This window comes from Lampris incognitus, chromosome 1 (assembly GCF_029633865.1).
Source record: "Lampris incognitus isolate fLamInc1 chromosome 1, fLamInc1.hap2, whole genome shotgun sequence".
NCBI lineage: Eukaryota > Metazoa > Chordata > Actinopteri > Lampriformes > Lampridae > Lampris > Lampris incognitus.
Window position 1 is genome coordinate 142,061,793 of NC_079211.1, and position 23,981 is coordinate 142,085,773.

At 45.2% G+C, this 23,981-nt stretch overlaps 1 protein-coding gene across 2 annotated transcripts in view; it reads left to right on the plus strand.

The window, feature by feature from the left end:
* adgra2 (adhesion G protein-coupled receptor A2) overlaps positions 1-23,159 on the plus strand; it is a 54,112-nt gene extending 30,953 nt beyond the window's left edge. The window contains exons 3-19 of one of the 2 annotated variants that reach the window (XM_056282661.1): positions 6,393-6,464; positions 8,001-8,072; positions 8,187-8,258; positions 8,828-8,991; positions 9,379-9,592; positions 9,839-10,003; positions 10,100-10,298; positions 12,004-12,153; positions 12,291-12,452; positions 12,547-12,747; positions 12,937-13,126; positions 17,129-17,337; positions 17,472-17,599; positions 18,488-18,611; positions 18,700-18,848; positions 20,308-20,397; positions 20,560-23,159. In XM_056282661.1, the coding sequence (XP_056138636.1) occupies positions 6,393-6,464; positions 8,001-8,072; positions 8,187-8,258; positions 8,828-8,991; positions 9,379-9,592; positions 9,839-10,003; positions 10,100-10,298; positions 12,004-12,153; positions 12,291-12,452; positions 12,547-12,747; positions 12,937-13,126; positions 17,129-17,337; positions 17,472-17,599; positions 18,488-18,611; positions 18,700-18,848; positions 20,308-20,397; positions 20,560-21,979 (3,781 nt within the window). In that variant the 3' untranslated portion in view covers positions 21,980-23,159. The remainder of the gene's footprint in view (positions 1-6,392; positions 6,465-8,000; positions 8,073-8,186; positions 8,259-8,827; positions 8,992-9,378; positions 9,593-9,838; positions 10,004-10,099; positions 10,299-12,003; positions 12,154-12,290; positions 12,453-12,546; positions 12,748-12,936; positions 13,127-17,128; positions 17,338-17,471; positions 17,600-18,487; positions 18,612-18,699; positions 18,849-20,307; positions 20,398-20,559) is intronic. The other variant, XM_056282668.1, reaches the window with a different exon arrangement.
* Positions 23,160-23,981: the final 822 nt, after the last annotated feature.

Here is a 23,981-nt window from a genome sequence, read left to right on the forward strand (position 1 = left end):
GAAATCTTCAATTTCTTAGCAATTTCTCGCATGGAATAGCCTTCATTTCTAAGAACAAGAATAGACTGTCGAGTTTCAGATGAAAGTTCTCTTTTTCTGGCCATTTTGAGCGTTTAATTGACCCCACAAATGTGATGCTCCAGAAACTCAATCTGCTCAAAGGAAGGTCAGTTTTGTAGCTTCTGTAATGAGCTAAACTGTTTTCAGATGTGTGAACATGATTGCACAAGGGTTTTCTAATCATCAATTAGCCTTCTGAGCCAATGAGCAAACACATTGTACCATTAGAACACTGGAGTGATAGTTGCTTGAAATGGGCCTCTATACACCTATGTAGATATTGCACCAAAAACCAGACATTTGCAGCTAGAATAGTCATTTACCACATTAGCAATGTATAGAGTGTATTTCTTTAAAGTTAAGACTAGTTTAAAGTTATCTTCATTGAAAAGTACAGTGCTTTTCCTTCAAAAATATGGACATTTCAATGTGATCCCAAACTTTTGAACGGTAGTGTATATATATATATATATATATATATTGCATTTATTATGAGTTTTTTTAGGGGGTCTTTCCGGTTTTGCCATCTACTGGGCAAAGGGACAGTAACATGAGTATGTTCAACAATAATATATAGAGGGTAAAAGGAGTAAAAGAAAACATTTCCAAGTAGATAAGCAATTTTGTCTGTTCAGAACGTTATCACCCCTGACCCAAAGATAACCAGGCTTCATGTAGATTCTTGTCCCACAGACTCTTAGGTTGTGATACACCGTATGTTTGAATTCCGTTGCATCTAAGTTGAGGTTCATCGTTTTTGACACTTGGTGCACGCTCTGATCGGTGCAACGCTGGAAGTCCTAGTCAAGCATTTAAAGTGGGCATTTTCCTTGGCAGAATTACCTCCAGCCCATCGTGCTGCAGACTGTAGAAACATATAATCAACTCAGAAAATTTTACATTCCAGATAAAAAGTCGGTGTTGCTATTTTTGTATTTCTCTCCGCTGACAACTATACGGTTGAATCCACAGTTTAGGTTACTGTCAGTCAAGAGCGGAGCTGGAGGCCTCATTCATTTGAACTATGTTACCATTACAGCAGCGGATGGTGGTGTGGCGCTGCCCCAGGTTTTAAAAGGAACTTTTAGTTTTCATGCAAAACTATTCCAAGTGCTGGAAGCTTTAGTTATAGACCAGAATATCTATTTCAAAGCACCTTATATCCCCAGCAATAGTTCTTCGGCGCTGTGGCTTTGCTGCTACTGTAGCAACCAGTTTCCAGATGCAAACAGACAAAAAGTAGATTAGGGGTCCAATCTGACAGGAACCAGCGAAAGAAAATAAAGAAAATAATCTAGGGAAGGGGCAGGAAAGCAGGAAATTAGTAGAAAAACAAGAGCTCGGCAGATCCTGGTTTCCTGTTTGGGGGGTGGGGAGTGGTGGTGGTGATGGTGGTGGTGGTGGTGGGAGGGCGGGGGGGTTACATTTGGGGGCTGTGTTACAGAGCTCCATTGTGAACAAGTGTGTTGAGCAGTGGAGAGGTGGGGTCCGGGGGGCCATACACAGGGCTGATTTTGCTCAGTGCTGAACCCCTCCAAACCCACCTGCCCCTCCCTTCAGGGGAAAAGCAGCTAGTAAAAAAAAAAAGGGAGAAAAAGGAAACTGTAAAAATAAACGAGCTCTTTGCTAGAGACGCCAATCAGACAGGAAATGACACGCGGCACAAAAATGGTCTCCACTGACCTCTGTCAGGAACCAAGGTGCCAATTAACTACTCAAAGCCCCTCGCTTTCTTTCACCAACCCACCCTTCATCCGGACAAAAATACTTGGATATATATTTGTTTTATTCCCTCTGTTGGTTTGGCATCTATCGAGGTGGACGGAGTTAGAGTAGAGAAAATTGAGGGTGGAATGCCATTTCTTCCCCTTAAAAAATCTCCCCACTAGAGTGAAACAGGAAATTCTTGATTCCAGTCTTGCGATAATGAGTGGCCATTCCCTGGCTTCGGTCATTCTCCTGCTGCTCCCCAGGGTCACGCTTTGAACAATGTCACTGGAGCACTCCAGTCCTTGCCACTGTGCTCCTGATAATGGAGCACTCCAAGTCTGGAGCGCTTCAGAGCCCACGTCTTCATTATGACCCTCTTGCAGGCCTACAAGCACCTCGCTCATCTCCTGCCTGCATGGGGGCCCATGGTGCTTATGGCCAGTCCCACATCCCATATAGAAATGACTCTTCAGAGCAGCGGCGGACCAGCCCCACTGATCAGGGGGATTGTTTTGGGAGAAAAAGTCCTTCTTAAATGGCAGCCTCTGGTGTTAGACCAAGCGGAAGTAGACAATGGCCCCTTTGGCCTGGGAGTACGCTCAAGCCTGTCAGAAACCAGTCAAACAGACCCCATGCGGAGCACTGCAGTCCCAAGGTTATAGGTGTGAAATCAAAAGAGCAATTATGAATAAACCCCTTGCTGTTTTTCTTTAATCTGGATTTTCACACAACTCGGGTTGTGCAAAAGACAGAGGAGAGGTAGATGGCCGGCGCAGTTTGCATCAGAGTAGGTCTTCTTCTTTATCCGATTTGGCAGTGGACATTTCACTGGAAAGCCCAGCAAGTGTGTAGCTTTGAAGCCTTTTTCTCTTCTGCTATTATTCTCTGCCGTGAGGACAGCTGTTGTCATCAGTGTTAAGGCCACTGAGCTGTGAAGCTAATGCCAGGGAGGGCGTCCGTCTGCCCTAGAGGGCAAAGACAAGTCATCACCTGAATGTGAGGCCCGCTAGAGCTGTCACTTTGTACCACACCACAGACTGAGGCTGGAGTTGGAACAACAGATAAGACGACTGCTTCTGGCACTGCAGCTGCGATTGTGGGCTTGGGTTGGAGCTAGGGCTAGATCTGCAGGCGCTGTTGGCTCTGGTGAGCGCCTCCACATTCTCCAGCCGGGTGATAAAAGGAATGTATCAGCAGAGCAGCGCTGGTGGTACTCATGGAGCAGCCGTTAAGAGATGCAGGCTTGTGACCGGAAGGTTGCCGGTTCGATCTCCGGACCGACAGGGAAATGTGGGCGGGGGTGGGGGGGTGGGTGAATGAAAAGCATTACCCCCCCCCCCCCCAATACCCATGGTTGATGTGCCTTTGAGCAAGTCACTTGACTCCCAAGGTAACTGCTCCAGTGGAGCTGCTGAGCGGCCACCAACGCAGACCGCGGTTGTACTGGGCAGCTCCCAGGAGTGAATGTGTGGTACAGTGTGAATGCGCAGCAGGGTATTACTGAAAAAGAGCACACGCGCTCAGCACACTACCCCGAGGTAAATAAAGGTCAAGAGAAAAATTTAGCCTAAGTAAGCACCGCAACTGGCAATGCTACACAAGTTTTGTTTGAAAGGGCAGATTGCAGGAAATGCATATGTGAAAGGGTACGCTGTACGTTCTACTTCTGGAAGTTGTTTGAAGACTGGTGTTGCCACACCGGGCATCAGGTTCACCTCCAGACTGGGGGGGATTCACGATGCTTTCAACACCACAGTGCCAATGGCACTACTTACCTGAGTGGTGCGCTTGATTGGTGACTCAGTTTTCCCAGTTGTGTTTGTGTGTTCATGTGCAAGTGCAAATACACGTGCATGTGTGCTTGTATGTGCGTCCATTTATTCCACTGCGTCCGTCAAGCACATCGCTGTACAGTAAATATATATGTGCGTGCATAGGGTGGGCAATAAGTCAACAATACCATTTATTGTCTTTCAACAGTATAATTACTGGGATGGAATCTTTGCATTTTCTGACACTTTCTGACCAAGTACTTCACCGGATGTTGTCTGGGACACTTGCAGGGGTGGCGTTCTGTCAATGAATTTGCGGCGCACTAGACGCAGCAAGAAGGTCCTGGGTTTGAGCCCCGGGGTAGTCCAACTTTGAGGGGTCGTCCCGGGTCGTCCTCTGTGTGGAGTTTGCATGTTCTCCCCGTGTCTGCGTGGGTTTCCTCCAGGGGCTCTGGTTTCCTCCCCCAGTCCAGAGACATGTAGGTCAGGTGAACTGGCCATACTAAATTGTCCCTAGGTGTGAATGTGTGTGTGGGTGGGTGTGTGTGTGTGTGTGTGGGCCCTGTGATGGCCTGGCAGCCTGTCCAGGGTGTCTCCTTGCCTGCCGCCCAATGACTGCTGGGATAGGCTCCAGCATCCCCGTGACCCTGAGAGCAGGATAAGCGCTTTGGATAACGGATAATGAAAATATTGTGATAGACGATTTTGTTGTCTAAACCAGTGATAATAAGAATCTATCACATAAACGTTGATTAAAACAATGAGTTGAGAACTATTTGATGTAGTGTTATTTGAAAACTATATTTGGGTTGATATTGTACTGTAAATTACCAACAGTTCAATGTGGTGAACCTCAGGTGCATTCTTAAAAAAGGTATTTTTGCATATGTAAGCAAATATGGTGATGCATATCAGCATCGTGTATACTTACTGTGATAATATTTTCCATATCTGCAAGTACTATGTGAATGTGTGTGTGTATGTGTGTGTGTCTGTGAGATAGAGACCGACTGATAAAAAGACAGACAGAGAGAGAGAGAGAGAGAGAGAGAGAGAAAGAGAGAGAGAGAGAGAAAGAGAGAAAGAGAGTGTCTCTAATAGAGAGGAAGTAATGGGCAGTGCCCCACCTTTCATTGCTGCACTAATGAGCCCTGTGACATGCAGACTGATAAACTGCAGTATTGTTCTCCCTGCTGCTCTGGTCAACATAGCCAGCAGAGCTAGCGCTACCCACAACCCACAAACACATTAATTTACGTGTTCATAGTGGCACGCACAAGTATATACACAAACATGGAAGTCAACATACACTGAAATTAAACTTCCCAGTTCAACACACTCGTCCTGAGAGTCATCCCCCCCCTCTCTCTTTCTGTCAAACTTTACAACTGTGAAACACAGATACGGACAATTCAGACACACACACACAAATGCATATGTGCAGTATGCACTTACTCATACACACAAACAAACAGGCATGATGAACTCATTGAATTCGGCGTGGGTTTGTCGGCGCTTCTGCCATATTGTTGTGTTTTCTTTTGTCAGCCGGTAGGTTAAGGTGGGGCCCCCCACATCTTTAAAAAAAAAAAAAAGCTGTGAAGTTGCTGCAAATTGTGCTGTCAAGACGGATGGCACGCCTGTGCTGGCCAAGACAGTCCGCTTTGAGATAAACACGTCAGATCTCAGCGTGTTGGTCCAAGGCCAGATAGCTGCAGCTCCATCATTACGACTTGTCTCTCATCTATAATTCTGATATGACTGATGGCCCCTAAAGTTTGGCAAGAAAGCGTCCTGACCAACAATGAAACCCCCTGATCTCGCTGGCTGCATTCCAGCCGTACCACACGGCGGCCTAATTTTTTTTTACTGGAGACCAATTTCTAAGATGATTCCTCTGTCCCGACTTGATCAAAATAGATCATCTCTCCTACCCAGGACAAGACATGTCTGAGGTTTTGCGTGGTGTGAGGCAATATGGCCGTGAATGCAGACGCAACACTGTTGCGAATATAGATAGCAGATAGTTCTCCGTGGAAAAGGGGGAAAACAAAGTCCCTGGAGGTCCTGCCTACCACAGCGGCATGCTTGGAAGGAGGGTAACGGGGGGAAATGCAGCCTCTGGAAACCACGGTGTTGGTTTCGGTGCGCTCTTGTGAGGAAATCCTCCTCTGCGGTCAGTCCTGCGGACATGTTTTTTTTTTCATGCTGCAGGAACATATAGATCACATTCCAACCCGTGTTGGCCCCGTCCCGCCGATAGCCATTTGTCTTCCGACCTCCTTTAACCCTGCTATTCCCACCTGGCAAATAAAAAAAAAGAAGAGCTCTTTGGATTCTGCGAGGGTAAATCTCATGCAGATTAGCTGATGGCGAGAGGCATCTGGCTGAGCGGTTTAACACATGGGTGTGGGTACGACATGGGAAGAGGGTGGAGTAAAATGCGGCGGGCGGTATGAAACAAGAGCTTCAAGGTTAAAAGAAATTAATATTTATGGTTTGGCAATAGCCAGTTTTAACTTTATCTCGGGAGGAGTCATTTTCAAACAGGCTCGGAAAGGGTACAACCCCTTGCAAGCGGTCTTAGATTCCACCAATATTTTCTTTGGTCAAGTATCTGCATCTTTGCTAGCCTCAGGCCCAGGTGGCTGATGGGGTAAGATTTCCAGTCCGTATGCACAAATATCCCACTGTGTCCCACTGGCGGAGCCATGTTTGGGGCACATGTATCCACTCCCTGTTATTTTACTTCAAAGAATCTTTTTCCTGTTCTTAACGTGAATATGTGCCTACATCTTTGCTCCACTGGGAGCTGTTCTTTCACTGACCCCATGTTTTCTATCTCTGCAGGGACCTCAAGCATAACTTGATTAGCACCATCATTCCTGGAGCCTTCCACGGCCTGTCCGAGCTCCGCAAACTGTGAGTAGACGCGGCCGTTATTTATGTCCCATAGAGCGCAGAGCTGCAAACGTTCAAACAAACAGTATAAACACAGACATGGGAATTAGGGATTCATTTGTTCATTTCGAGACAGAGTAGGAGGTTTTTTTTTTTATGTTAATGCTGGCAGCGGCGTTCGCCACATTCTTTAGAAACACAGTAGTTGTTGAAAGCGACAGCGCCACATATCCCCTCGTATCTATCTTAGGCCCATACTGTTATGACAACTCCTGGCGGATGTCATGTGTTATATTGAGCTCCTAGTGTTAGTGTGACCATAAAGACCCAGGTTGCTTCGCTAAGTGTCTCTGCTGAGCTCGGCGGGGGCCTTGGGATGTCATTTCTGGTGCCCTGCTCCACCGCCACGAAAACCTCAAGGACGGGCCGAAGCGCCTCACATGTCATTGGATGTGACAGGGCAGCAGTTTGCAACCACTCGCTGCTCACTCATTGTGTGTTTGGACACTGAGGTCTGGTCACAGCATGGACGGTGCTGATTCTCTGTGCTGCGCCGCGTGACTCTCCCTTCCTCCCCTTACTTGTGTTTTCCCTGCAAGGTCTGGGGCTTCTCAAAACAAACAGGGGGAGATAAACACATGCTCTGGACAGCTCTCTGCTGGGTAGTGTCAGAGGTGCAGCGGAGCAAATCCCTCTCTGGCTGTAGCCATACATCACACTCGGAGAGCAGAGAAAGGGAAATGCATTCTTCCCACTGGTGATCGCTCTTCACAGGGTTCCTCTCGGTCTGATAAGGAGGGAAGGCGACCATAGTTCTTGTGATATAATAGTACAGACATCTTGTATGGCTAGCATATGGCACAAAAAGCAGGGTGAACTTTTTAGAATGATGTTAGGAACAGGATGTAGTTCCATGTCTTATGCATGTTTTCTTTTTTGGGGGATCCCCCCCCCCTTTTCTCTCCAATTGTACTTGGCCAATTACTCCACTCTTCCGAGCTGTCTCAGTCGCTGCTCCACCCCCTCTGCTGATCCGGGGAGGGCTGCAGACTACCACATGCCTCCTCTAATACACGTGGAGTCACCGGCCGCTTTCTTTTCACCTGACAGGGAGGAGTTTCACCAGGGGGACATAGCGCGTGGGAGGATCACGCTATTTCCCCCCAGTTCCCCCTCCCCTCCCTGAACAGGCGCCCCGGCCGACCAGAGGAGGCGCTAGTGCAGCGACCGGGACACATATCCACATCCGACTTCCCACCCACAGACACGGCCAATTGTGTCTGTAGGGACGCCAACACGGGGATTCGAACAGGCGATCGCCGTGTTGGCAGGCAACTGAATAGACCGCTATGCTACCCAGGCGCCCCTGTGTTATGCATGTTTAACACTGTTTTAGATTAGTTGTGTTTTTGTTGCGAAGATCACCAGAGCAACATGGTAAACGTGTGAAGCTGTGCAGCAACAATCTGTAGCGGTATAATTCAGACTGATCATTTTGATGTCTAGTTTAAAAATAACCACCAACTCTGACTCCCTTTTTCTTTTGACCTCATTTAGTGACTTGTCCAACAACCGCATTGGCTGCTTGGTTCCAGACATGTTCCAGGGTCTCACCAACCTCACCAAACTGTAAGAGACGGATGAATATGAATTGACTCCATACAAAAGTTGTATACGCTGTTTGTGCCGTGTAGGGGGAAGTGTCCAGCTGATCTGCATGTATGCCATATGCTTATTTGCTAGGAACCTTTCCGGAAACATCATATCTACTTTGGATGTGGGTGTTTTCCAAGAACTACCCTCCCTCAAATTAGTGTGAGTACCGGACACTGACTGCTCTCATGCTGTTTGATTCCTTATTTGACAGCAAAGTCAACCCCGAAGGCTGAAGACATTTGTTTAAAGCAGATTAAAGATGTACATTTTCAATGCTTGTCAATAAATGACCTCTCTTTATACACAATGGCATTGATTCAACCTTTAGAACAAAATACAAAGAAACGAACCAGAATTTAATCGACTGTCTCGACTGTTTGAGTTGCAGGAATGTCTCTAACACATCATTGCGATGTCTAAAGAAATATTTATTCGTAACTTGTTTATTTCATAGACTGTCCTTCTATTAAAAGCTTGGAACATAAATTCAAAAGTGAATCGCTATGTAAGCAAAGTCACATTAGCGGGGCTAATGTGTATCAGAGTATCAATCATATGGATTTCACCTTTGAGCTTTGTCACATGCAGCATGATGGACAACAAGAGAATCCATTATAGCTGAGGTCTGTAGTCGTGTCCCATCAAAAAAGGTCTTATAATAACTCCGTCAGTGTCAAAGTGCACATCGTTCTCATGTTGTCTTCCACGACCATCCCCTCTCTCACCAGGAACTTCAATTCGGACTTCCTGTCGTGTGACTGTGGGTTGCGCTGGGTGCCGGGCTACTTTCGTACCAGCAATGCCCGGCTCGGGGGCGAGACGCTCTGTGCCTATCCGAGGAGCCTGCGGAGAAAGCCCCTGCACGGACTAAGGGAAAGCCAGCTTAGCTGCGGTGAGAGCCAGGCTAGAAACTACTTGCTGCATATGAATGAGGTGGTTCACCACTTGTGAATGAGACAGTATTTTCCCAGCAGCATTATCTCAACATGTTCCCAGTTTTTTATTTAAGTATTACTAAGCAAAATGGTTGCAACTAGCCCCCACCCACAGCCCAGTAAGGACATATTTCTCAAATCATCAGGGAGGCTGTGTCGAAGACTAATTCTGTGGTTTGCCCTCATGAATTGGTGCCGTCTGTAACCAGTATGTCTAAAACAGCAGACTCCTCATAGCTTCCATAACAACATCTCGCTGAGGTTGAGAAATCAGGCAGCAGGAGAAATAATTAAGAGTGATCAGCGTTGCTTTATAGCTGCCCGTTTCACTCTGTGGTCCTCAGGTGGTCCCCTGGAGCTTCACACACTGTCCCTGCTGCCATCCCAGCGTCAGGTGGTTTTCAAAGGGGACCGCCTCCCCTTCCACTGCACCGCTGCCTTGGTGGGCAACCTCACCACCGTGCACTGGCGTCACAACGGCAAGCTGGTGACCTCTGACCCTGAGATGGGTGTCCAACTGGAGAACAGTGTGCTGCATGACTGCACCTTCATCACCAGGTGGACACAACTTAAAAGTGATGCTGCCGATACTGAACACTTTAAGAGTTTATGGTTTTCACCAACTGATGTGTTTACATTACATCGTTTCTTTTGCCTCTCAAATGCTTTTAACCATATTCACATGTAAAGGATGAATTGGGCAAACTTATGGTATTGAGGAACAACGTTTATTGAGGTTAAACACATAAAAGAATATGTAGTGATAATGTGTAAATAATGTGCTGTCTACTTCTCTGCATGCAGTGAGCTCATCCTATTCAATGTGCATGTGGAGGCCAGTGGGGAATGGGAGTGTGTGGTGACTACTGGGTGGGGCAACGTTTCTCGAAGTGTTGAAATAGTCGTGCTGGAGAACAGCGCCTCCTTCTGTCCAGAGGATAAAGTTGTCAACAACCGGGGAGAGTTCAGGTTAGCTACAGTTAAGTTAACAATGTTTGGGCAACCAAAACTAGTCATTTTTGATGTGACAGTTTTCATATTCACAGTTATAATGTTAATTCACAGGTGGCCAAGGACCCTTGCAGGCATTGTTTCCTATCAGTACTGCCTCCCGCTGCGGTACCCCTCCCTGTCTATGGAGGGAGGTATGGAACAGAAGAAAGCTTCACGTTACTGTGACCGTTCCGGAAAATGGCAGGAAGGGAACTACACAAACTGTCATTATACCAACGGCATTACCCGCGTCCTACATACCTTCATCCTGGTCAGTACTATAACCAAGCATTCATGTATATACACTACCGTTCAAAAGTTTGGGATCACATTGAAATGTCCATATTTTTGAAGGAAAAGCACTGTACTTTTCAATGAAGATAACTTTAAACTAGTCTTAACTTTAAAGAAATACACTCTATACATTGCTAATGTGGTAAATGACTATTCTAGCTGCAAATGTCTGGTTTTTGGTGCAATATCTACATAGGTGTATAGAGGCCCATTTCAAGCAACTATCACTCCAGTGTTCTAATGGTACAATGCGTTTGCTCATTGGCTCAGAAGGCTAATTGATGATTAGAAAACCCTTGTGCAATCATGTTCACACATCTGAAAACAGTTTAGCTCGTTACAGAAGCTACAAAACTGACCTTCCTTTGAGCAGATTGAGTTTCTGGAGCATCACATTTGTGGGGTCAATTAAACGCTCAAAATGGCCAGAAAAAGAGAACTTTCATCTGAAACTCGACAGTCTATTCTTGTTCTTAGAAATTAAGGCTATTCCATGCGAGAAATTGCTAAGAAATTGAAGATTTCCTACACCGGTGTGTACTACTCCCTTCAGAGGACAGCACAAACAGGCTCTAACCAGAGTAGAAAAAGAAGTGGGAGGCCGCGTTGCACAACTGAGCAAGAAGATAAGTACATTAGAGTCTCTAGTTTGAGAAACAGACGCCTCACAGGTCCCCAACTGGCATCTTCATTAAATAGTACCCGCAAAACACCAGTGTCAACATCTACAGTGAAGAGGCGGCTGCGGGATTCTGGGCTTCAGGGCAGAGTGGCAAAGAAAAAGCCATATCTGAGACTGACCAATAAAAGAAAAAGATTAAGATGGGCAAAAGAACACAGACATTGGACAGAGGAAGACTGGAAAAAAGTGTTGTGGACGGATGAATCCAAGTTTGAGGTGTTTGGATCACAAAGAAGAACGTTTGTGAGACGCAGAACAAATGAAAAGATGCTGGAAGAATGCCTGACGCCATCTGTTAAGCATGGTGGAGGTAATGTGATGGTCTGGGGTTGCTTTGGTGCTGGTAAGGTGGGAGATTTGTACAGGGTAAAAGGGATTCTGAATAAGGAAGGCTATCACTCCATTTTGCAACGCCATGCCATACCCAGTGGACAGCACTTGATTGGAGCCAATTTCATCCTACAACAGGACAATGACCCTAAACACACCTCCAAATTGTGCAAGAACTATTTAGAGCAGAAGCAGGCAGCTGGTATTCTATCGGTAATGGAGTGGCCAGCGCAGTCACCAGATCTGAACCCCATTGAGCTGTTGTGGGAGCAGCTTGACCGTATGGTACGCAAGAAGTGCCCATCCAACCAATCCAACTTGTGGGAGCTGCTTCTGGAAGCGTGGGGTGCAATTTCTCCAGATTACCTCAACAAATTAACAGCTAGAATGCCAAAGGTCTGCAATGCTGTAATTGCTGCAAATGGAGGATTCTTTGACGAAAGCAAAGTTTGATGTAAAAAAAATCTTATTTCAAATACAAATCATTATTTCTAACCTTGTCAATGTCTTGACTCTATTTTCTATTCATTTCACAACATATGGTGGTGAATAAGTGTGACTTTTCATGGAAAACACAAAATTGTTTGGGTGATCCCAAACTTTTGAACGGTAGTGTATATGATTCACGTTTATGGCAGAGCTTCCTAACCCCACAACTTCTGTATTTCAGAGGCCCATCAATGCTTCTAATGCAGTCACTGTGGCACATCAGGTGCGCTCTTACACTCTGGAGGCAGCAGGTTTTACTGACTCAGTGGATGTGCTTTATGTAGCCCAGCTGATGGAGAAGTTCATTGAATATGTCAGACAGATTCGAGAGGTGAGAGACTGCCCCATCAAATTTGCATCATTTTTTTCAGAGGTTACAGTTTAGGTAGTATGTTTGTTTCCACAAGCATTTCTGCATTTGTGTAATTATTTCATCTTCTATGCTTTTGTTTTTTTTTAACCCAACAGCTGTCAGAGGTACTAGTTGAGATGGGCAGTAACCTGATGCAGGTGGATGACCAGATCTTGGCCCACGCCCAAAGGGAGAAGAGAGCCTGCAGCTCCATTGTCCACTCTTTGGAGATGCTGGCCTGGCCTCAACTCCACAGTCATGCTCAAGACCTCTCAATTGTAGTGACTTCCAACTCCAAAAATAACATCATATTTTTCGTAAATATGAAGGCTTTCCCTTTACGATTTATCTAAATCAAACTGATATCTTCAGGTCTCCAGGAATATTGTGATGGAGGCTCATCTGATTCGACCAGCACACTTCACTGGCATTAGCTGCACCGCCTACCAGCGGCGTGAGGTCGTAACAGGCAGCCCGGTCTCAGAGGGAGCAGAGTCCCACCATGAGCAGCAGCTTCGTTTCCGCTGTACTACCAGCTCCCATAACACCTCCCTAAACAATTTCCCCCTAAAGGTGAGACATAAAAACCCATCTGTACCCCTTCCCTCAACCATGACTGCAATGAAGGCCCCTTGTGGCAAGTACTGCACTTGAAGTACTTGAAGTACTGCACTTGTCATGCTATTAGGAACACACTCTATGCTATGTTCACTTGATATTCAATTAGAATGTGTCTCTTTTATTTTTTTTCTCTTTCTCCAGAATTCAGTAGCCCTGGCCTCTGTGACTCTCCCAGCCTCCCTGTTTCCTCCTGATGCCCCCACAGATTGTAAGCTGCAGTTCATAGCGTTTCGTACAGGCCGCTTCTTCCCTCTGTCTGGGAATTCCAGCGTTCCTGGGGAGCACTCTCGCCGACGGACCGTCAATACCCCTGTCATGTTCGTAGGCTTGGGTGAGGAAAATTTCCATCATATTATCTAGAATTAATGGGGACCACTCAGAGCTAGTGAGGGAACGCACCTCAACATCGAAGGTTTTTTTCTCACCTTGTAGCCAAGACTACCCAAAGCAAGACCAAGTCCAGTGTAAGTCTCCACAGGGGCGAGTTCGAATCAAGCCCGAGACCGAATCTATCATATTTTGGCTTTTTTTCGCTCTGTCAAGGATGGAATGATTGAAATTCAAATTTTCTTGTTTCAGAGACATAAATTATCAATCATAAAAAAGGAACAAATCAGTTTAGACTGCACTTTATTGACTTCCTCTGGGAAAGTTTGACATTCATTCCTAAAATAAAAGTAAATTAGAGTACTCGACTGGTCTTGAAAAACCATTGTGTGTCCGTACCATGGGAGAAGCAGCAAATTTAAAAGTGCGTGGGTTCCAGTAGTGAACTGTGACTCAAAACTTAGCCCTCTGAGCACCCTTCCCTCATCAGGAAAAAAAGCAAACTACCAGCCTAGCTTACGTGTCCTCTCCCATTGTACTACAAAAGTTACCTATGACAATTCCAGCTCTGAAACAAAAATTAAGACGCTGGTCCAGCTTTAGTAATGCAACCTAGATAGCAAAATTGCTGTGGCCTGGACCCGTCCCACACCCGACACTTTCATCTGACCCACATATCGCATGGAATGATCACATTTGGGCGGTCCACATATTTGCCAAAGGTGTTTTGTGATATTTGGGCCATATTCACCATTTACCACACGGGCCACTTCAGGGTCACATCCAGATTACATGTTGCTGAGAGCACCGCATCTTTGCCAAAAGAGGCCCACATTTGATTTGGCATATTTGCTATTATACATGTGGGCCACTTCAGGCTCACATCCATTTTGTCAGGGCCAGAAGAAGGCCATCAGTACCGCATCATTGCCTGAAGTGGTCCACATCTTGATGCTATCTGGGAACGAGCAAACAGCAAAGAGAGAGTTATCGCCAAAAAAAAAGAAAAAAAGAGCTAATTTCTAAAGCAAAACGCAAATCCTCTTTACAAATAATCACATCATCACACAAGGTGAGTATGCACTCCAGCAGAATAGGGTTACAATGGGCCAGGGTGCAAAACGCATGGCAGCCATGCCCTCCTACCACACAAAACCAACAAAATGTCATGTTCATCATGACACTACAACCATCGGCAACACTTCAGAACCATGGACAGTGAACAGTGATTATGGCATTTTGGGAGCCCACCACCACAAACAAGTAATACTGTTAATAAATAATATTATTAGACTGGCACAGCGGCCTATTAAATATATATGTTACGGTAATTCCGCATAATGACCATTTCCCGAAATAAACCTTAGCATATACAAAACAGTGGCGGCGGTGGCCAGAATAAAATCAGTTGGCACAGCGGCCTATTATATTTTGAATAACTTACCCTTTGTGTAGGTCTTCCTTTGCCGATTAACTCCAACTTTTCATTAAAAGTTCATCTCAAAAATGGCGTGGATAATCAAGTTGCAACGGTGTCTTCCTCACTAGCAGTAATGTTACTTGTGGCTTCCATCATGAATCAACAGGATTGTTAGCTAGCTAATTAATTGCCCCCCCCCACTAGCTTGTGATCCGTGACCTCCTGCAGCGGGCAGAACTTGTCATAAAGTTAGCAATAACAAAGCCAACCCATTTAGAGAGAAGATATGATCGGCCAATTTTACTGTCATTTGAAATTACTCTGTATTGCTCTGACCTCTGTAAAATTATAGCTGGACCACCAATCACAGAGCTGAAAGCAGAGCATTTTCTTCCTAACAACTGCAGAGGCAGCAAAATTCTGATAAGGAGACAAACGGACTTCTTTCATTTAACCCTTCACATTCCAACACAAACTGAATAGGCAGGTTTGAAGGGTTTATTTCCTCAGAAACATTTTGTTTAGATGTTGTCAAATTATGAATTGATAAAATAAAATTAGAACTGATGACTTTTGAAATGTTCTTTTTTAGAATAGCTTGGGCCCTCTCTGATGGCCTAGGGGGCCCTGACAGTTCCCCTCTGGGGAGTTCTAGGGGTGGTACATGAGCACCGCAGCCCCCCACCTTCGATCCCCGTTCCAATCTCCACAACATGCCAAATCAAAATGAATGCAATGCATCTCTACATTTTCTTCACCACCATATGTAAATAATATTGAGTTCAAAATGTGCATCGGAGCACCACGACCTTCTCCCCAACATACTATATTCACCAGCACTAGTATTGAGCAGTATTAGCGTTCTGTTCCCTTCCAAAGCAAAAACCTAGCAAGCCCATGTCACTGTAACTCCATTTACATGACTACTTGACCTGAAAAAGGAGTCAATCTTCTGTCTTTTGCTTTTGTGCATTTCCTCGTATCTTACATAACAAAAAGAACAATGAGAATGTTGAACATTGTCAAACTCGTTGGATGTCGCCAGCAAACTATCGCTAATGCTAGCACATACTATCAAGCTAGCCAACATTGGTCTTCTACAGACTGCTAGCCTACTAATTTTCTGCTTGCTGAGACAAGAGACATGGTAAACCGAGAGTGCAAGAGATGTCCCCAGAACAGGGAGGCATAATGTCAGCTACCATGAGCTTACATTTAGTTTGTTTGCCATGTCATTGTATGTTCAATGACTAATGTCCGCTGACACATCACATATCAAGACAAGTTACCAAAGAAAATTCAACATTACTGACTAGTTAAATAGCTGTTTCATACCTCTGATCTGTTATTCCCTAATCTGTTCTCACAGCCCGCGGCGAGCGACAGAAGTACGGTTTCCAGATGCACGCACATAATTTCGCTGTACTTTAACGGTTTATTCATCTCTGGCCTGTTGGGTTGTTCAAATGGCTGTGATTGGCCGGATGGCCGTTCAGTCAATCTCACTTGACCAATAGGTTTTCATGTATGGGGAACTCAGTTTCGTTTCATCAATGACTGCCTCAGGAAAAAGTGTGTGTGTGTGTGTGTGTGTGTGTGTGTGTGTGTGGTGGGGGTCGTGGGGTCATGTTTCCGTGTAAGTGTGGGTGTTGCAACACCCGTAACACCCGCAGCTGCGACGAACGGGCGTTTTTACCCCGTGTAGTGTGACATAATCGAAGAACAGCGATGTAACGTCTGGGATGCCCCACAACACCCCGACGAAAAGTCCAGCATGCCAGATTTCTTTTCCTGCCTAGTCTGACAACTCCTGCGACGACATGCTCTTTGACGTTGACCAATATGATGACAGAGTACTCTCTGGTGCACATCGTATGTAAACACGGCAAAGAGAGAGAGGGATGCTGCAGTTGCTGCTGTCAGGTGAAACGACGAAACCGAGGAAAGGTCCACTGAGCAGTGGCACCGTTACCCCTGCCTTTTTGACGTTCCCTGCAGGGAGGACCATGACAGAGTCAAAAAAGATAAACATTGGCGAGAAATAGCGGAGGCCCTTCTGCAACCCGGTTGCTGGTTAAGCAATGTTATGTTATCATTCCTCAGCAGCTGCAACAGTGTCCGCAATCTTTTTTCTTTCTTTCTTTTTCTTTTTGGAACACAAGACCGCCAGCATCACACACATAGCGCTTCTGTAGCCATGATTGACAATTTCTTGACCCTCCGCCCTGACGATCTATGAACTCGCGCAAGATCGTACGATGATTGGTCGGGATCATACTTGTAATGGTGCCAGCAAGAATTCATGGCATAGCACTGTGATTGCCTAATCTGACATGGTGACCATTGTGAAAGACAAAAAAAAAAAAAGGAAAAAAAATATCGTGTAGTCTGATCATGACATAAGACCGAGTCTAGACTAAGTTATCATGCTGTGAAGTCTGAGATAAGACTGAGACCTTCAGAATGCGGACTTGAGACCAAATCCACACTCGAGTACTACCCCCCTAGTTTCTTCATTTTAGATGGAATCTGGATAAAGTCACAGAATGTGAATTTGAATTGTAACTTTCCTCCTCTCTGTGACAGACGGCTGCAGCATGTGGAATCACTCTGACCCTGTCTGGGTGTCACTGCGTCACTTGTCTCCTGGTACTGACCCAGTGGCAGCCCAGTGGAGCCTGCGGGCCCTGGAGAAACAGGGAGGCTGGACCCAAGAGGGCTGTCAGCTGGTTCGCACCGACGGCATCACCTCCACGCTACGCTGCTCCCTTCTTAGCAACTATGCTGTGCTGCAGGTAGGGCAGGCAAGGTTTAGATTATCTTCAGGATAATTTTGTATCTTGTGCGCTCAAGCTGTTAGAGAATGCAACATACAAAGGTTGAACTGAGGTCTCTTTCTTTGCTTTACACGTTCTCTGTTTTTTACTAGGAGGTGCCTGAGTTCCCAAACTCTCTGCCTGTGTCAGTGAGGGTACTCCACCCTGTGGTCTACGCTTGCACTGCAGTACTCCTCCTTTGCCTCTTCACCATCATCATCACACATATTGTATACCACAGGTATTGTGTATGAGTGTTTGCTGCACACATGTGTGTAGTGTGTATGTGGGTGTGTGTTAGGATGTTAAAACTAGATCACGTTGACTCTTTTATTTTAATTTTCTACATTTCTAAATCAGTGGTGCCCCAGGCCAGTCCTCAGGTACCATCAGTACAGCTGGTTTTCTATTCTGCCAGGTAATTAATCACATTTACCTGTTGTTCCAGGTTTAAAAAAAAAAACCCTAGCTATGTCCAAATACTCTAATATGCATTACATACTAATAGAATATTCTCCATACTACCGGTACTACGGTTAAAGTAGTTACTATTCCATCATAACACATTTAGCATGCAGTATAATCCTATTATACTATCATCAATTAACCAGTAGATGTGACGGCAGGTGGGTACGGATCGTGCAACCTATATTTCTATAGTAACCAGCGAAGTCACCATTTTGCTGTTTATATACATCCAAAACAAGACTTATACAGCAAACAAATGTTTGAAAGGCTGCTGAATCGCAGTCGGCCAACTTGGTGGAGAAATATGGGCTGGCCAGCATTTGCTTTCTGTATCTCCATGTTAACCAGGCAAAGTCATAATTTTCTTCTGGAATAGTGTCCAGCCGATTAATATTAGGTTTTTCAGCAAAAATGGTATACACTCTGGCATTTTAGTATATAAGCTATTTGATATTTTAATCTATAATACCAAAAATATGTATTATATAGTATGTACGACAGCCACAGTGTGGATATTCATACACAATCCCTGGTTGGAGGTGGGAACAACTGACACAACAGAACTGCCCTGCAGAATAAAAAAACCCAGCAGTATTGGCGGTATCTGAGAACCTGATTGAGAAGTACTGCTCTAAATTCGTTTGCTCTCCTCCCCTTATAGTTCAATATGCATATCAAGAAAAAGCTGGCACACATTGCTCAATACCTGCTTCCACATTGCCATGACAACGGCCATCTACGCAGGTGGCATTAGCTTGACCAGCTACCCAGTGGTGTGCCAGGCGGTAAGATCTTCCCTCATCTGTGTCCTGTTATCAAACATTGATCTGAGTGGGCTTGGTGTCCGACCGTGCTGTGTGTTATGTGTGGCAGGTGGGCATCGCGCTACACTACTCCTCACTGTCCACTCTGTTGTGGATTGGAGTCAGTGCCAGGGTCATCTACAAAGAGGCTGTTTGGAGAATGCCACGGCTACCAGAGGGAGAGCCTCCTCCTCCGCCCACTCAGCGACCTATGCTCAGGTCAGTGACACCATCAGAGCAAAAACTTGGCTCACCTTCCACCTTCACCCACGCTCTACCAGGTGGCTGTGGTTAGCTGTCAATAAGGGTTTATGTTTGAAATAGAGAAAGAAGTTCCTCTGCATGGCCACCCATAAACCATTATTGAAGCCAACAACTAAGGCTCCTCTGTTTTTTGAAGGCCTCAGAGGGAAATAATGGTAGTGCAGTGCTGGAGGGCACAAAGAAGCCACAAGCCCAGAGGCGCTATGAGTTCAGATTGGGGGTGGAGAAGAATGTGTCGGGCCGGCTCAGCAGAGATGAGGGAACTGTCGTAAATCTGAGCGGGCTGATATAGAGAGTGCACTGTCTCTCATAATTCCTTCCCCTCTCCGGCCCCGTTCACACTAGAGCTAACTACGGTTGTGGTTCCCCATTTTAGGACTTGGTCCAGTCAAATTTACACCCAGTCCAGTTATTAACAGGAGTGACAACAGGTAGTAATGAGTCCTGCTGGAAACAAGTAGTGGTTACTAAAACTGACTCCACTTCCTATGCAAATCCTGTGTGCGTATGGATCGGAACGGGAGTTGACAACCGGCAGTTGATGTGCCATAATTAACTGCGCAACCCTCCCTGAATGTTTCAATCCCCTTGGGGTGGCAGATCATGGTTCAACTTGAGCAGACGTTGAGACAAAGTTCTTTTTAAATTTATGGGTGGATTTTTTTTTCTTTGTTGCTGAATTCGCTACCCATAGAAGATGTGAAAGCACACGCCCAGCAGAAATAAACAGAACTTGAAGGGCCTCCTACATGTTTGCTGACATTAGAGATCATGTCTAAACTGTGCGATCTTTGACATGTGTGATTTACCTTCAGAGCAAATGTCGCACTGTTGCAAACTTGCTGAAAGTCCTGTAAATACAGGAGCGTGTCCTGTTACTCATTCACACGTGTAAGTGTTCTCAGTCTTCTGTGTACAGACACGGAACGTAAACAACTCCAGCTGTCAAGCCCAGATATGCAAATGTAAACAGGACTTTTCCGTCCCCCCCCCCCTTCTGTCTCTCTGCCCCTGTGCTGTATGACCTGGAGTTGTCATCTACAATATACTGCTGACCCCTGTAGCCTTTCAAACCACCCCTCTGTCACCCACTCGACCACATTAGATTGGGCATCTTTTGACACCCGACCCCGCTGTAAATAAATCACTATGGTCATGTAGCCCACTTGCCCTTGTGACACTCCATCCATTCATGGAGTGAAGGAATAGACTGCTCTGTTCAGCTCATAGACTTCCATGGGGACATAAAACCACAAAAGATACCGTGACACCCAACATTCAAATGTTCCAGATGAAACTGCCACCCTGTTCCCCAGCATCCTGTGCTATGAATAAGAAATGACAACGCCCAGTTTATATTCCGAGATTTCTCACCGGGATTTTGTTCGTGATGATTTATTTTTCTCTTTCCCAGGTTCTATTTGATAGCTGGCGGAGTTCCTCTCATTGTGTGCGGGATAACTGCAGCTGTCAACGTCAACAACTATGGAGACAACAGCCCTTAGTGAGCACTTCTCATTTTAACTTTGAGCAATTTAACCCTTGACACCGCACATTTGTTTTATGCTGAGCTCAATAGCTTTTTTTTTCCAGTGATATGTTGAGTGCACAGTGATGTCCTTGTTTTGCACTGACCCTCCTGAATTCTTTATCACTTCATATACAGCTGCTGGCTGGTGTGGCGACCCAGCCTGGGGGCCTTCTTTGTCCCTGCTGGCCTCGTGGTGTTGGTGACTTGGATCTATTTCCTGTGCACTGTGTTTCGCCTGAGGCAACGTGTGACCAAAGAATGTACAGGAACTTCTCTGTCCTCCCCTGTGCCCGAAAGCCAACCTGCACTGGCGGGAAGCACCAGTCTTTTGTCCACAGACTCAGCGGTGGGCACTATAAACCCTGTCATGACTCCAGAGGACCAGTACTCGCTCAAGATACAGTTCTTGGTGCAGTTGGTTACTCACCTCCTGTTCATGGGTCTGTGGTGCTGTGGAGCCATGGCCGTGTGGTTGACAGGACACACCAGCTTGTTGTTCAGCTGCCTTTATGGGATGACTGCCACGGTTCTGGGGGTATTTCTAGTGGTACATCATTGCTTTCGACGTCTAGATGTGCAGGCTTCATGGCTGACGTGCTGCCCTGGATATCGCCGCTCCCAACCCATGTCTACCTACACCCACACTTGCACAACTGGGAGCGGAGTACAGACCACTGAGCAGGGATCCCAACTTTTCATCGTCTGCCAACCCCCAGGTGACTCTCAAAACTCCTCATCTGCCAGGTCATCATCCACACCAAGTGGAATCAGCAGCGTCGGCCCTGGACCCTGCAAGCTCACCAACCTGCTGCAGGTGGCACAGGATAATTCCAACAATGTCTCTCGTGCCCCTTTAGGCAACAACACTAGCACCAGTACTGACAACATCACCAAACCAAAAAACAACCACCTGCCCACTATAAATTCTGTTGCCCCAGTGCACCCTCAGAGAAGGAAAGTGAGTAGCAGAACTAAACAAGGGAGTGGCCAATATCACCATCGGGGTGAAGGCAGAGGTCACTATCGTCTCAAAGCTCTGAGGGCTGCTGGCGGTGGGGGCAGCCTGGGAGCTTTAGGACCCACAGGTATAGAATACCTCAATTCTTCACATGCAGCTCACAAGCATGCCACTAGTGAGAATGGCAGCATCCACCATAGCCTCTCAGAGAGCCAGGCCAGCCCACTATCCAATGGTAGACGGGTTGGAGAGACAGTGGCCACCAGCCCCTCAGAGGGAAGTGACGGTGGGAGTAGTGGGAGTCGCAAACCATTTCCCCTGTTACCTTCTATGGCCAGCAGGGCAGCTATGCATGGCGCTCAGAGACGTTGTGCGAGCAAAGACAATTTGAAACTGGCAGCAGCTGCTGAGCGAGAGGCGAAACGCTGCTCTTACCCTCTGAACAGTGTCGATACCACTGTGCCAGGGGCCACTGCTCCTAATGGCACTCTCAAAAACTCAGTGCTAGAGCTGGAGCAAGACATGAGTGGCACGGACCAGTCGCAGAGCTCTGTTGGAATGAAAAGTGGCTTGTGGAAGAGTGAAACCACGGTGTGACCCCATTCTTCCACATGACCTCGTATGCATGAATCTAACAGACATTACATATGATTTGGTTATGTTTCAATGGCCTCTAAATCATAATAACCATATAATTTGATGTGTTGAAGATCAAATGGGCATCAGGACAATGAACTGGTACTCTCTCCACTATAGCATAGTTGGAGTTTGCTGTGAAAAAAAAGGCAGGTCTTTCAAAACAAAGTCATTCATTTACCTTTTCCCTTCACATAAAATTGTACAAACTAGGTCCCAAATTGGCATTTGATGTTAAATTTGGATGTGATGAAAGCTTTATTGTTTTAGTTGTGATTTTTCTATGCATAACAACTATAAGATGAGATGGATTCCAAGATAGTCCATTTCCACAGTACAGCTACATGCATTTACTCTGTGGACAACCTTTTGCTCTTATGCTTTCTTGAAGTAATTGTTTGTGTGCACTTGTATCTTTGTATGTATGTGTGTGTGTGTGTGTGTGTGTGTATGCGTGCGTGCGTGCGTGCAAATGAGAGTATTTGCATAAGTTTGGGCATACAGAATGTCATTCAGTGAGTTTGAAAAGAAGCCAAGAAACGACTTTTGAATATTAAAAAATGTCTCTTTTTCACTTTTGTGTATTTACATCAGCACTGATATGGAGCTCCAAATTCCTACTAAAAGTACAAAGAAAATAGAATAAAAACGAGGAACAATGGCTCAACTGACTTCTTAAACCGAGTCACTTGCATCACTTTGAATAAATGAGTGCCAAGCAGCAGTTTAATTCAGGGTTATGTACGAATAGATGCAGACTGCCCCCTCCTGGATGGCAGAAGCAACTTCTCACTGACAATTGAAATAAGCATATGCTGCCATAGAATGCTCCAACCCAATACCTGCTGATAAGTAGGTCTTTTTCTGTATATATAATTTGAAAATTTTTATTTATGCACAAAAAATCTCTGAAAGGAGTATGTTGAAAATTCAAGGATGCTATTCCTAACTCAGCCTTTGAAAAATAATTATCAGGGGCTTGACCAAAAGATTGCACAGCATATAGATCATAAGCTTTTTTTGAGTAGACTGAATATCTTCTTCAAAATTTAGTGTATTCTAAAACCTCCATGTCATTCTGATGTTTTCATGTACAATTGGTAAGTTTCTATTCAGGAAATAAATGGGAAATATTATCCATTGTCACTGCCTACTGTATTATTTGGTGCTATTTTTGCCTCTGTTTGCCTTGAGGAAAATATGGTCAGTTTGTTATACATTTTGTTCTCGCTCTTAAGATTTTTAGAGAAAAAGAAAAAAGGCTAGAGTTAAGTGTATATTGTATATTCATTCTAATAATATTTTTGCTTTTCAAAAGAAATAAAGGCCAGAGTTCAACTTGAATCATGAAACATGACAGTGCAAGTGTACAAACACCCATCAAAATGTAGTCATTTTTGGCCTTCTGTCATTCAGAATACAGCTTTTAAATCCCTGTAATATCAGTTTACATTTTCAAAGCAATACAGCCTAATGTTCGGCTGCACTTAAATAACTTGATATCAGCGTCAGAATCAGAATACTTAAGTGGCTTGGTGACTAGAACCTTATGAGAACATTCATAGATTCACTCATCGATTACCCATCACATGACCATGCCCCAATCTCCCCCACACAAAAAATGTCTGTGCCCCTTGAGGCAAATGTGTAATTTGTGATAGTGGGCTATACAAATAAAATTGATTTGACTTGACACAACATTATATAGGTTAATTTCCACCTTGTTGATTCAGTGATTGTTATTCCTTGGTGTTTTCATTTACTTACTTATTTTGTTCGTTTGTTTGACATGCTAAACCTATTTGATATAAAAAAAAAGTAAGGTACAGTTTCCAAACATGTCTACAGCCTACTACTACTACTACTACTACTACTATTACTACTGCTACTACTACTGCTGCTGCTACTACTACTACTACTGCTACTACTACTGCTGCTGCTACTACTACTACTGCTACTACTA